The sequence below is a fragment of the Miniopterus natalensis genome, chromosome 2, assembly GCF_054644295.1.
Source record: "Miniopterus natalensis isolate mMinNat1 chromosome 2, mMinNat1.hap1, whole genome shotgun sequence".
Lineage (NCBI taxonomy): Eukaryota > Metazoa > Chordata > Mammalia > Chiroptera > Miniopteridae > Miniopterus > Miniopterus natalensis.
This window is the reverse complement of record NC_142082.1, coordinates 107,677,436-107,691,206: the sequence shown is the minus strand read 5'-3', so window position 1 is coordinate 107,691,206 and position 13,771 is coordinate 107,677,436. Positions and strand designations below refer to the sequence as shown.

The following is a 13,771-nucleotide window of genomic DNA, read 5'->3' as shown; positions in this document are numbered from 1 at the left end:
CCCTCCCTCGGAGATGCTCCCTGCTCACTTCATTCCTGCCTCATAGTTGGAATGACAGTGGCTCCCAGAATCCCTGGGGCATGGGGAGGGTGATGGGGGTCTGGGGAGCAGCCAGCTCAGGAGCAGGTTAATGTTACAGCCCTGGATAAGTGAGCTGGGCCAGCTGACGTCAGGGTGATGATGGGTGGAGGGGAGGGCCGGGCTGCTGAACTATAAAGATAGGTCAAATCAAATATAATCAACTCGGGACGGAGCTAGCGGGTGAACTAGACAGCGTCCCCAAGCCATGGTCCCTACCAGCCGCGGCTCAGCCTGGGTCCCTCTGCTCCCGACCCGAGTGCCCGAAGCAGGCTTTGGTTTTATGTCAGCAGCCTTCATCTGCCTTCCAAAAATAAGCCCCTGCCGCCATGCCGAGGGGAGAAAAACAAGAAGGGCGGTATTTTTAGGGCCATTAATTCTGACCACGTGCCTGAGAGGCAAGGTGGATGGCCCTGGGACAGAGGCTGTTCATCGCTATGTCCCGGGGAGCAGGACGTCTTCAGGGCACGCTGCAGGCTCTCATCTTCCTAGGCGTCCTAGTGGGCATGGTGGTGCCCTCACCTGCGGGCACCCGAGCCAACAGCACGCTGCTGGATTCGAGGGGCTGGGGCACCCTGCTGTCCAGGTCCCGAGCTGGGCTAGCTGGAGAGATTGCCGGGGTGAATTGGGAAAGTGGCTACTTGGTGGGGATCAAGAGGCAGCGGAGGCTCTACTGCAACGTGGGCATCGGCTTTCACCTCCAGGTGCCCCCCGACGGCCGGATCAGCGGGACCCACGAGGAAAACCCCTACAGTGAGTGCCAGTTGCAGCCAGTGGGAAGCTGGGGGCTTGGGCTAAAAGATGAAGGGGCCCTGCTCTGATGCGTGGGGCCCTGTTATAAAGGGGAGAGAAATGCTGTGCTCCAGTGGGATGCCCGTAACAGAGCCACCCTCCCAGACTCACTGACCCTGCCTCAGTGCAGGCTGAATATGCTGAGGTCCAAGCATCCCTGTGTGCTTCGCCATCAGCCTAGGGAGCCCCTGTGGCACTAATTACTTCAGCATTACGGGGCCACCTGTGGCCATATAAGACCACTGGGAACCATCAGCCTGGGAAACCAGAGGCAAGGATGGGGGAACGAGTGAGGATACTTGGACCAAATTAGACACAAGCTTATTTTTATTTAGCTTCCCCCTTTGAGAAGGAAAGCTGAGTGGTTTGCACAATTTCCAGCTGAAGCACATCCCTCTTTTCATTTCCACCTGCCCCTCTGTCCCCAGGTCTGTGTCCTAGAAGTTGATGGTTGCTGCAGAGATAAGCTCTCCCATCTAAGAGGGGGTGGGTGGGGCTGCAGGAGCCAGGCAAACCATCAGCCTCTGTTGATGCATTTGCAAGATTAGATGGGCTGAGATTGATTGAAATATGTGGAGTATAAATTTTTTTTAAATATATCTTTATTGATTTCAGAGAGAGGAAGGGAGAAGAAGAGAGAGATAAAAACATCAATGATGAAAGATTTGTCATTGATCAGCCTCCTGCATGCCCCCAACTGGGGATTGAGCCCACAACCCAGGCATGTGCCCTGACCAGGAATCGAACTGCCATCTCCTGGATCCTAGGTTGATATTCAACCACTGAGCCACCCTTCTGCTGGGCTGGAGTATAAATTTTTAACAAAACTGATCAGAATGCATTTTTTACCCAGCTCAAGTGATTAAGTCAGTGAAAACCCAGAGTCAAAGCTAATCTTAAGTCACTGTGGTCCCTAACTCTGAGGTCAGAACGTTCCCTTGCAGAACTGAATTTTTGACCATATAGTGGCAAGACCTGCCAAGTCCAGCTGCTGGATTTCCTAAAATTAAAGAGATTGAGGATGGAGGTGATGCAAGGTCTGACTTTCTAGGAGCAGGGGGCTGGGCCTAGATATCCTTGCAGGGCCCCCTTTAGATTGAGGGCTCACTCTGCTTTGCACAAGCCTTAGGTTACACAGCCCGCCTTTCCTTGCCAGGCCTGCTGGAGATTTCCACTGTGGAGCGGGGTGTGGTGAGTCTCTTTGGAGTGAAAAGCGCCCTCTTCGTTGCCATGAACAGTAAAGGAAGATTATACACAACGGTGAGTTCATCAGGCGAGGGGAGGCTCCAGGTTGTACAAGGCCTAAAGCTCACACCACTGAAGAAAATAATACAAAATCTTGAGTATGGAAATGAGTATTTATCCTGAATGAGAAAAGAGGGGGCTGTGGGAGGAGACTGTGCAGGTGAGAGGCTTGAAGCTCAGGCTTCGGAAGGTTCACAGCACCCTGGCCTCTGCCCTGTCCGCCTGAGCTTTGTAATTAAGCGGGATCCATAGCTCAGGGGGCTGTAGGGTCTGAGGAAGAACTGCCTTGGCATCCAGCTGCCACCCTGGCTGTGGTAGCTTTGATTTCCTGAACTGCAGAGTCCCACAGAAGCAAGCCTGCCGAGGGTGCTGTTCTCCGCAACCCACCTTCCCAGAGGGGCTTCCAACCCCAGTGCAGTAGAAGAAGGCGAAGAGCAGCCTCTCCTCACTTTCATCAGAATGTGGAAACTTTAGTGTAAGGTTTTAAGTCTTCTCTACTCCTTGATCTCAGAGGCTGGAGAAGCAGGGTCCCTATGATAACCCTCTGTGGACACTAGGCCCACCCTTCCTCCTCCCTGTCACAGATCACCCTGCAAGATTTTACCTCTCAGACTTCTGAGCACATTTACCAAAATCCCTGTCTTCTCTGACCCCTTCCTCCTGAGTCTCTCAGCCCATGATTTGGCTGTTTCCAAAATACGGACTGAGAAAGTATCCCCATGATGTTGAAGAAACTGGAGTTCTTTAGACAGAAATAAGAAGTCTATAAAGGAAGACCTTTGAGCGCTCGTCAAGGAATACCAGAGTTATTTATGGGAAGGGTGCGGAGGGCTGCTCTACCTCTCCTTGGAGACAGACTGAGGATCAGGAAGCGAACAGAGGGACCTGGGATTGGTGCCAGCTTCTGGGGAGACTATTTCAAGAGAGGTCTGTTAAGTACCTGAATGGGGTGCCCAGGTGGCCTCTGCGCTAACATGTCTCAGTCTGGACTGGTTTACATGGAGACGGGGTATGGATTAAATTCAGTGGGTCTCTGAAATAAGACAGGCAAGGGAGTGTCAGTGGGGCAGGAGCTGGAACAGTGATCCCAGTCTGTACACCAAATGTACTTCTGCTGTAGGCCTTACCTGCCTTACCTGCCCAGCCCTGAGGCAGGTCCACACACAGCCATGATTGACACAAGACCTTGGAGACCTGGTATCTCAACTGTAAAGTGAGGGTGAAGAGCAAACGTGCCTCCCAAGGGTTCTGGGGGATAATGCCTAGAAAGCCCTCTGCAGGGAACCCTATAAACAGTAGGCGTTCAAGTTGGGGTAGCTATTTTTATTGTCTGAGGAGGGCGAAGCATCTACCATGAGGCTCTGCACCCCTTTCCTACAGATGAGACTTGTGGGAGGACTGTTTGCATTCACAGTACCTAGATAACTTGTTAAAAATGCAGATTTCCAGAGATCTCCCTCAGAGATGCTTATCCAGTAGGGCTGGGCTGGGGCCTGGAAGTCAGCTTGTTTATTTTTGCTTTTTAAGTTTCTCCGGTGTTTCTGGGTCGCAGGCAGGCTTGAGGACCACCAGGCTGCATGGCCTCTGTCTTGCCCAAGGGCCACCCCAGCCCTGAGAGCTGGGGAGGTGAAACACAGTGAGGCATCTTCAGATACCCTTTACAACTCTGCAAAGGTGATGGAGAGGACAGGAGGCAGCTGGGACCGACCCAGGTCTTAGCGGAGTAGGTACCTCTCTGAGGAGTGCATCATCCCAAAGAGTCCCTTTTCACCAGCCCGCATAACGCCTGGAGCCCCACTGGTGGAAGAGCCACAATTGGGATGCGAGCTACGGGACCCTACGCAAGGGCTCTCAGGCAGTAAATCTCCTGGAAGGAAGCAGTCAGGACAGCAACCCTTCCCCTTACCACCTTTATTAATAAGCTAGTTAGTATCCCTCCTTATCCAGAAAGGAATTCACCTGTGAGGTGGGGAAAGGGCACAAATATGGGGGATATTTACCCACCTCCCACTTGAAGTTCATGGTCCAGGTAGGAGAAGCTGGGGGAGGCTGGGAACACGAGATTTAACAGAGGACGTGCCTCAGAAGGGTAAATAGTTCAAAGTAACCAAAGGAAGGGAGCCATCTCTTTGAAGTGTGGACTGACTCCTAAGGTAGGAGACACCTCTGGCCCACATGACTTCAAAGGGGCCAAGCAGGGCTCACTAAATGAACAGAATTTAGGGGGAAGGGGGACTTTTCTGAGAGATTGCCTACTCTTCACACACACACACCAGGAGCATTTGGCCCAGAAGCACCTTCTCCAAGTGGGGAGACTCTCCTCCTGGAGCCCAGGGCCAGGCAGGAGTGGGGCTCCACAGGGGAGCGGCAGAGCTGTGCCTCGAGCCTGGGCACTGACCCTGTCCTTCACTGGCTCCAGAGGATCACCCCTCCTGCCACCACCCTGGAGGCCCGTTATCACAGTCTAAAAAAACAATTGCCAACTGATCCCGGAGCCAGGAAGACTCCTGCTGGGTGATGATTTCATTCACACTATTTCCCTTTAAGCCCCCAGAGCTGCCTCATCTCGCTTTGGCTCAGCTGCTACTGCCGCTAAATGGCATTTCTCATGGGGGGAGGGGAACTATGCTGGGAGGGGACAGGGACAGCCCGTGGTGGGAGAATAAGTACCAAGAAAGCCCACCTGAGGAAAAGTGCCCTCCCACATGTCTCATCTGCAGGAAAGAGGGGTGCAGAGCCTCATGGCAGGGTGCCTCGCCCTCCTCAGACAATAAATAGCTACCCCATATTGAGCGCCTACTGTTCGTAGGGTGCCCTGCAGAGGGCTTTCTAGGCATTATCCCCCAGCACCCTTGGGAGAGGCGTTTGATCTTCACCCTCACTTTACAGTTGAGATACCAGGTCTCCAAGGTCTTGTCAATCATGGCTGTGTGTGGACCCGCCTCAGGGCTGGGCAGGTAAGGCCTACAGCAGAAGCACGTTTGGTGTACAGAAGAGGTATTCAAATGAGGCAGAAATCAGTGAATTCCAATCTCCTCTTTAAAATTAAAAAAGAAAAAATCAAGGATCTCCCCCTGACAATGATTCTATTTAGAATCTTTTGGCTGAAAAAAAAAAAAAAAAATGCTGTTGATGAACGAACGTCCAGCTTAAGAAAAAGTCTTGTAAGAGTTTGAGACAAACTGAGGACAATTGCCAGGAAGCAAAATCTCAACAAATTGAGAAACCGTTCCAGAGAATGGCAGTTTTGCAGCTTACTTTATATGTTAAAATCCAAGGAGACATAAGGAGTTTACATGAAATCCACTGGTGGTAGATTGTGAGGGTGGGAGAAAGCAAAGCGGGGAAATCTCTGGGGTTGGATGAAAAGTAAAACGGAGAGACACATACTTCTTTGACATCGGTGGGTACATACAGCACAGAGGTGGTATTCAGGAGCGAGATAGCAATGAGGGGTTCCCTGGTCTCTGCTCTGGTGCTGGCGCTTGTGCCCTGAGGGGTCTGGACAAGGAGATTGCTCTGACACTGCAGAGGTCTGTTATCCTGGATGCAGAAAAACAATAGACGGGCTCAGTTAAGGTAAAGCTTGACCTTTGTCAGGGAAGCTACAGGCCTAGGACATGACTGCCTGCCATGACTCTCTTTTAGTTAGGAATTTTATGTTCAGACCATCCTATGTGGTTACTTTCAGTCTCTGAGTTTCTAAGGCTGCCATCTAGGTCTCCCCTCAGCTTGTCAGGTTTAGTATGTGGCCCCTTTTTTGTCCACAACACACAGTAACAAAAAGGTACTAGAAATTCAGTTATGCTTCTAAATGATTTTAGTTTTACAAATTATAACTGTGTCTACATCTTTTAAATCAATAGTAGTATTGTTATTAGAGAATCAAACTCCTCCCTCTCCTGTGAGAGTGGGGGTTCTTGGAGTACAGCTAAAATAAGCATTTGCAGAAGCCCTCCCGGAGAATGAAATGTGGTAAAAAAAAGCTTTATTTGCATGGAATTACACTCCTCAGGTTCCAAAATCCCATGCCCTTTAAACCAGTCCTGAAAGAGGTATAGCTGGGGCTCCACTAGACCCAAAAGCAAGGCCAGTGTCCAGAGCTTCCATTCCATGTTGCAGCCAGTGTAGGTCAACATCAGTTAATTACAGTCCATCAGTCCATTTTGTGGAGCCCCACATTCCCTGAGCCGTGTGGGCACAGGGGAGCGCATCCCTTGCAACAGGAGTCACTGGAGCCCAGTGCACCAGAGAGAGAGGAAAAAGAAGGCAGAGTGCTCTCTTGTCTAGAAGTTTAAATATTCAGGTTTTGTGCGCTTGCAGTGGTTACGCCCATCCTGGCCACTGATTTGTTCCCAGGTGTGACTTGCAGACAGGTAGGCACCTTCCCAGTCGCTCAGACCTTACTGGGCATGCGTCTAAGCCGCCTTTGTCCAGTCCCTTCCCCCAGGGATCAGGGGGAACAGACTCGGAGAGTGTTAAATTAGCAAAACTGTATGAATGGCTTGCCTACATTATCTAGTCTTCCCTTTCCTCCTTTCCCATTAAATAATAACCAGGTTATTTCAACAGCCTCAGGAGGACAATGTGCAAAACATACTATTTACTTCATCCAGAGAGGCCTCTGAGAATTACCTGGGGGCCGGGAGGACCAAGCCTTTCCCTCAGCCAGTGCTCAGTGTGCCGCCCCTCTGGGCTAGCAGAGAACAGGATTCCTGAGGGCGCGGGACAAAGGATCCCTAACCTTGGCTCCTGTGCGAGTTCCCGGCTGCGGGGACTGCAGTGCAGGGGAAGCCGAGCTGCACTGATGGGCCTGGAGAGCCCTGCAGACAAGTCACACAACGCTTCGTCTGCTACAGAGAGCTATGAGGAATGAGAAGAATGATGTGCCTGCTGGAAACATTTTCAAACACTTCTAAATTGTCCATGCAGTTGTGTATTAGAAACGAGGGTTAGCGAACACAGACCTCTTCAGAGCTGGGAGATATGTCTTCTTTTCAGCTAAGGAGAGCGAAAGAAGCAGTCAGGGGCTGCAGGAGGAAAGGGTCTTAGGACAACGAGTTTTCTTTTTTGTTTCTATTGCGCATCCCACTCCCACCTCCATACACACAGACAGCCGGGAGCACTAGGGACGAGCGGCCAAGGGCAGCCGCAGGAGAAAGAAATTTAAAGGCAAGAATTCGCTTCCATCAGTTGGGGTGACTCGGCTCTGCCTAAAGACAAGAGACGGAAGTCTGGTTTCCCCCAGGCTCCCAGGGGCATTTCTGCCTGAGGTAGCTCATGCTGAAACGCCCACGCCCCCACCCCTCTGCCAACGGCCTTCTCCAGCATGATAGCCCAATGCCCTAGAGTTTGGTTCCACAGAAGTCTGATTGGACCTATATGGAATTTAAGACATTGTCATACTGGGGCTTGAGGCCCGGCAGGCCCAGGAAATGTGATCCACTGGAATTATTTTCATTTGTTCAAGTAATAATATATGGTAGCTGCTTTTATTATCACAGAGTTCACTTGGCGCGAGTACTTTTCTCACCAGAGCTGAGGAGCCAACATTCCTGAGCCATGAGAACTCAGAGCTCAGGGAAATGGTGGAGATGAATTAAGGGGCTGGGTTGTGATACCAGCTTGAGCATCAATCTGCAGGAAAATCCCACTCGCCTGATTTTGATGTAGCATCAGCTACATCAAAGAGTTCAGGGAAGCTGTCTTGGGGTCTTGCCACAGGCCTATAGCCACCTGACCCCCCAGCATGGGTTGGGGGTTGCTTAAAGGAACAGGCAAGAGAAAGGTAGAGAGGGCTTCTAAAGCAAACTTCATCTATTTCTTTTTTCACTTTGGATTTGTACAGAATTCTGAGGAAGGCTAAGAACATGAAATAAGCTAGATTAAATGGACAGAATGGGGAAAAAAAAAGTCAGAAACTTTAAAAAGGGAAGGGGGATTTGTTCTGTGATGAGCAGAGAACAAAATACAATGTATAAACTACCATCATACACGTGTAAACAAATAAGTTTTAGGAGACCCAGATGTTGAGGAAAGGCTGGGTTCTTAAACTGGACACGTTCTAGAATGGAGGACAATGGCAAAGGCCTTAGGAGCTTCTTGCCAGAATGGCTCAGTTCCTCCCCTGCCCCTCCTCTTCCCCCACACTCTGCCTCCAAGATTTGATTTCCTCTCTGGAGTCTGCTAACCACACATGAAACCTCTTCCCTGACCACCATCCAGATCAGAAATGAATTCTCCTGGAAATCAGCGGGGAGGTTACTCTCCAGGGACATATCAAGTTAGAACAGAGGCGAAAGCGGTGGGTGGAAACGAGGCTGTGAGAGGAGGAGGCCACCCGTTTCTGATACCAATGTTTTCTCCACCCCCTGGCCCATCTTCTATCCTGAGTTCCTTTTCCATTTAAGTAATCTACTTGTATGACTAGGTAATACATGAACATGGCCTAAGGCGGAAACCAAGCACAAAAGAATATGCCATGGAAATTAAGTCTCGTTCTCACTGTTGTCCCAAAGCCACCCACTTCCTCCCAGAGACAGCCGCTGTTACCAGTTTCCTGAGCACCATTCCAGGAAGAACCTGTGGCCCTGGGTGTGCACACGGGGATCATTTTTTTAAATCACACTAACAGGAGCATACTATACACACTGTTTGAATCTTGTTTCTCCACTTAACAATATATCTTTGAGGTCATTTCAAGTCGGTGCACAAAGAGGTTTCTTATTTTTTTATGGTCTATAGTATTCCACTGTGTGCGTTAACCACCCCTCCTAAGAGACACTTAGGCTGATTTCGGTCTTTCACTATTGTAAATAATTCTGCAGCCACTTTTGTACACTTGGGGAGTGCACTAGTAAGATAAATTTCTAGAAGCAGAATTACTAATCAAAGCTATAACTATTCTTTTATTGTAATAGGTACTGTCAAATTGCTCTTTATCGAGTTTATAACAATTTACACATCAACAGACCAGAAAGAGAATTCCTAGTCTCTCTGCCTTCACCAGTGAAAGTATATTATCAAATATTGTTCTCTTTGTAATCTAACAATTAAAAATGGGATCTCATATTTTTATGTGATTTACATTTCTCTTATTAAGCATATTTCCTTAGGTTTAAATGCTATTCATATTTTCCTTTCTGTGAATCGTCTGTTCATTAACACCTATTTTTCAGTGAGTTAAGGGTTCTGAATGTAGTAACAAAATGTCCTCTTTGCAATATATTGCAAAATATATTATAAAATATAATGCATTGGAAATATTTTTTATTCAGCTTGCTATTTATATTTTTATTTTGTTTAAAGTTTTTGGATTTTTTTCCTGGCAGAATCCAATTTATTTATTTTTTTATGGCTTTTATTTGTTTTGTATCCTGCTTAGAAAGACCTTTCTGACTTTTTTTTCTGGATCTTTAAGGTTCTTTTTTTACAATTAAATCTTTGCTCCTTTTGGAATTTATTTTAATATAATGAATGAAGTCATACAAACTATTATTGTTATTATTATTATTACCAATGCCATGTTTTCTCCAGTGGTTTGAAATACTTCTATTTTTAGATCCACTTTTATTTTATATTCACTTCAGTTCCATTTTTATTTTATATTCACACATGTTTGGATTTACTTCTTGACTTTCAATTGTGTTCATTGATCTGCACCAGACTTTTCATCACTGTAGCTTTATTTCTATTTAACTTTCATCATCAGTCCTGAGTTTATTTTCTCCTAGTGTTGTTGCTCCAGAGCTTTCCCCATCAACAGTCTTAGGTCCTGTGACTGACTCTACTCCCTATGACAGGTAAAGAAACCTTGGTCCAGAGAGGCCCTGGAGAGGGCAGTGCTGGAGCCAGTCTCAGCCTCTGCTTATCCTGGCTCCATGCCCGCTCACTCATGCTCACTGCCTGCCAGTCACTCAGGCAGTGGTTGCAATGCTTAAAGCTACATCGTCCGATAACCCACCAAATGCAGAAATGGGGATCCAGGGCAAGGCAAGGTCAGGGCTTCTAATGTAGAGTAGTTCATGATTCAGCTGGAAAAACATAATTATAGTAATAACAATTGTTTTTTATGTTATCATGTGCCAGGCATTATACCAAAGACTTTTCATGCATTATCTCAATTAATCTTACTCCAGTTCCATGACATAATTATTCTTAGTGCTCCCACTTTACAGATGAGGAAACTAAAGCTTAGGAAGTTAATTTGCCCGAGTTCACATAGCTGAGTAAGAGGTGAATCCTCATCAGTCTAATCTCAAAGCTATTACTCAAATATGCCCTTTACCCGCTTTGATTTGCTTGTTGTCTGCCTTTGAGACAGTTCTTCCTCCACTCATGCCACAAATACTTATTGAACATCCCTGTGGAGGGAAAGGGAAGCTTGTGGGAACTCCAAGGAGCCATTTGACAGTGGCTGGTGAGAGCTTTCACATTTGTCTCAAGCAAGTAAACATAAAGTGAAAGTGCTTCATAAACTAAGGGCGTGAAAGGGGGAGGAGGAGGGCGAGAGGGGGGTGCTCAGTGTGCTCCCTGCCCACTCCCAACCTGCATCAGAACAGCCCTCCACGGGGGGGGTGTATCTGTACCGTTCAGTGTTGTCCCTATTAAGTCATTCATTCAGCATCATGTACTGGACAGGGCACAATTCTTGTCTTAAGGAACTTGGAGCCTACTGGGAAGGAAAAACCTGTCTGCAGGGATCACACCCTGTTTTAAACGCTGTCTGAGAGATGAACTCCAAGGGCTGGGGGAGTCTGGGAGCCCTGGTGAGCAAGCTCATCACCTTCCGTTCATAACAGGAAGAGGCTCCTCCATCCACTGCCAGCCAGGTCAGGGAGCTCACAGTGCAATTCCTTTAGAGAAGGTCAGAGGACTCCTGTGGCACAGCCGGTCAGCCAGTGGGCTTTTTATAGCTGATGGCCCCAGTCAGCAGGAAGGAGTAAAAAATTATACTCCACCTATTTCTCTCCATTTCACTCTTTATTTTTTAAAGACTACATCCCACGTCCCCCAGCACCCTCCTTGCTCTCTTCCTCTAGGCCCCAAGGAGCTTCTCCTCGCCAAAAGCACAGACATCCTCCCAGCCTCCCTCAGGACAGGGACCTGGGCAGGCCCAGAGAGCAAGGGCTCTGTTTTCCAGGAATAAAGGAGGACTTGGGTGGTTTGTTGGCAATGAACTTGTTGATGTGCGACAGGAAGTCCAGCGCTCATTTTCTGAACAGGTGGTCCACACACAGTCCTCTACCAAATCAGCGATTCATCACTGGCCCCAGACCCCATGGCACCACCTGTCACACGGGGAACCAGGCTCTTTTCCCAATAAAAAGCACTGCTCCTCACCGCCTCTGTTCCTGCACTTCCCTGGAGAACGATGAATGTCTAGGAGGCACAGGGCATCTTCTGGGCTCGAAGTCAAAATGCCTCTTTAAGGGACAGCAAACTTGGGACTTAAAGTGGGAAGGACAGTGAGGAAACACAAGGGGAAAGAATGAGTTACCGTATTCAATGGATAGCACCGGAAAGGACATGGGAAACCGTCGGCCTTGGCCCCTCCACTAGCCTCCCCACCACACAGTTTGCAGAAAAGGGACCGGAGGCTGAGGGGAGAGGAGGCTGCTCGGGCCCCACAGCTAGGAAGTGGAGAGGCCACTAACTAGAACCCCGAGCCCCCTCTCCATCCCGCTCCACTAGACCAGCTCTCACTGCGGGCTGGAGGAAACAGCCTATTGTATCCTTTCCTGGTCCTTTCTCCGAGTGGAATAAGTTATCATCAGGTGTTTCATAGGAAATGCCCCGATCTGGAAGTCAGGAGGCTCACCCCGCGTGACGCAGACCACCCACCTGAGAGGGGACCGTGCGAGCCCTGACGCCTCTTCCTGTTCGAACCTTCCATGGTTCTGTTCGCCTTGGACGGCTGACGTGTCGCAGTGGTTGTCTTACACGGGGCAGGGGCAGGGTGCCTGGCAGAGGGGGTGCTGGGCCTCACTTATAACTGATGCTCTGCCGTTTGTCCATTCCCTCACAGCCCAGCTTCCAGGAGGAATGCAAGTTCAGAGAAACCCTCCTGCCCAACAATTACAATGCCTATGAGTCAGACCGGTACCGAGGGACCTACATCGCACTGAGCAAATATGGACGCGTAAAGCGAGGCAGCAAGGTCTCGCCAATCATGACCGTCACTCACTTCCTTCCCAGGCTATAAGGACCCTGAAAGAAGGTGCACAGGAGAAAGTGACATTTTTTTCTATTGGAATTTTGCACAAGTGAACAATTCCCTTTACCCCCCACGATGCCTGAGTCAGGTTTCTCTTATGCTTGGGAAGACCCGAGTTGGTTCCCTGGGCCACGACATGTAACCCACCCAAGTGAGGGTTGCAGCCAGCACTCTAGGATGGCAGGGGAGCCCATGCTCTGACCTCACCTGAGGAAAGAAGGTGCAGATGACACTGTAGAACGTGACTGTGTGCCCAGGAAAAGGCAGGGTGGAAACACGTGTGTGTTGATGTATGTCCATACATCTTTGTATATGTTGTCAGAGCAAAGGCATTTCAGAGCATCGGGTTTCTTTCTTCCAGATCATCGCGGCAGGCATCTGACTGCAAGAATGTCACTTGTCAAGGCAGCAGGATTGATGTGCCCTCCCATTCTGCCTCTTTCCATTTGGAGGCCCCTGACTGCATGGCTTGCACGAATGGCAGGTAGCAGAGAGGCGGGGTGAGTGGGAGTGAGATTTAACTACACGCCAGGCAGAAAGTGAGCAGCACTCCAATCTTCCTGCTTAGGAGGATCTGGGGACACTGGGACGCATTGTCAGGGCAGCCTTCTCGGAGGAAAGGGAGACAGCAGTTTCTCGGGCGGCTGGGGAAGGCCTGCTGGAGGCAGCGGAGGGACTGGATGTTCTGTGGAGAGCCATTCTGCAGGAGGATTCAGTGCGCGTGGCTCTAAGATCAAGCGGGGCCAGGCTGCCTGCCCATAACTTTTCCTCACTGTGAACCAGGTCTTATTTTAACCTCAGATGACAAGGATCCTAATAATGGCAACCTCTTTGGCAAAGGGTGAGGGGTGCAAAATAGAGCCTGAAGGAAGTAGAGAAGTGTTGGACTCCAGATGATAATTCCTCTCCAGCTATGTCCAGGAAACTCACCCAACTTCTCATCCGATACCCGCACTTCCTTCTCGGTCGTCCTCATCTCACATACACACCGGTGCCTGGATGCAGTAGAACGGGCACCGTGACGTCTGGGGTTTGCCCCCTCTGGCCCCCTACAGTAGAAGAGTGTTAATCCTGTAAAATCAAGCAGCCAAGCTGAAGCAGCTCCTTGCTGCTCAGTGTAGTCTTGCCTCCTGCCCTTTGAGAGTATTTAAAGCAGAGGTTCCCCAAGCGACTATAAATGTTGTCTGCCTGGAGCCTTCAGATTCCTGAGCCATTGGAACGGTCCTAAATCTGAAACCAGAGAGAGCCGTATCAGAGTGCAAATATTTTCGGCGTATGTGAACCATGGAGTTACAAGATGACCTGACACCGTCCACTACTCTCAGGGGCCCCAGCCTGCAAGACGGCCCCCCATCTGCTGCCGGCACTTCATCTCTAGCATACCTTTCTACGTGCAGATGCCCCATCTATACATAGATCTGGTCTGGATGACTGCGAGCC

At 49.2% G+C, this 13,771-nt stretch overlaps 1 protein-coding gene across 1 annotated transcript; it reads left to right on the top strand.

Moving 5' to 3' along the window:
- Window positions 1-485: 485 nt before the first annotated feature.
- On the top strand, window positions 486-12,804 carry FGF6 (fibroblast growth factor 6). The gene is made up of 3 exons (XM_016215219.2): window positions 486-831; window positions 2,027-2,130; window positions 12,143-12,804. Exons 1-3 carry the CDS (start codon window positions 486-488, stop codon window positions 12,317-12,319), a joined length of 627 nt encoding a protein of 208 aa, XP_016070705.2. The 3' UTR covers window positions 12,320-12,804.
- Window positions 12,805-13,771: the final 967 nt, after the last annotated feature.

Bases quoted from the DNA above. Each gene is read 5' to 3' on its own strand.
- FGF6 (XM_016215219.2), top strand. From the start codon at position 486: ATGGCCCTGGGACAGAGGCTGTTCATCGCTATGTCCCGGGGAGCAGGA. The intron at 832-2,026 runs GTGAGTGCCAGT...TTTCCTTGCCAG, and splicing joins CCACGAGGAAAACCCCTACA to GCCTGCTGGAGATTTCCACT. The intron at 2,131-12,142 runs GTGAGTTCATCA...ATTCCCTCACAG, and splicing joins AAGGAAGATTATACACAACG to CCCAGCTTCCAGGAGGAATG.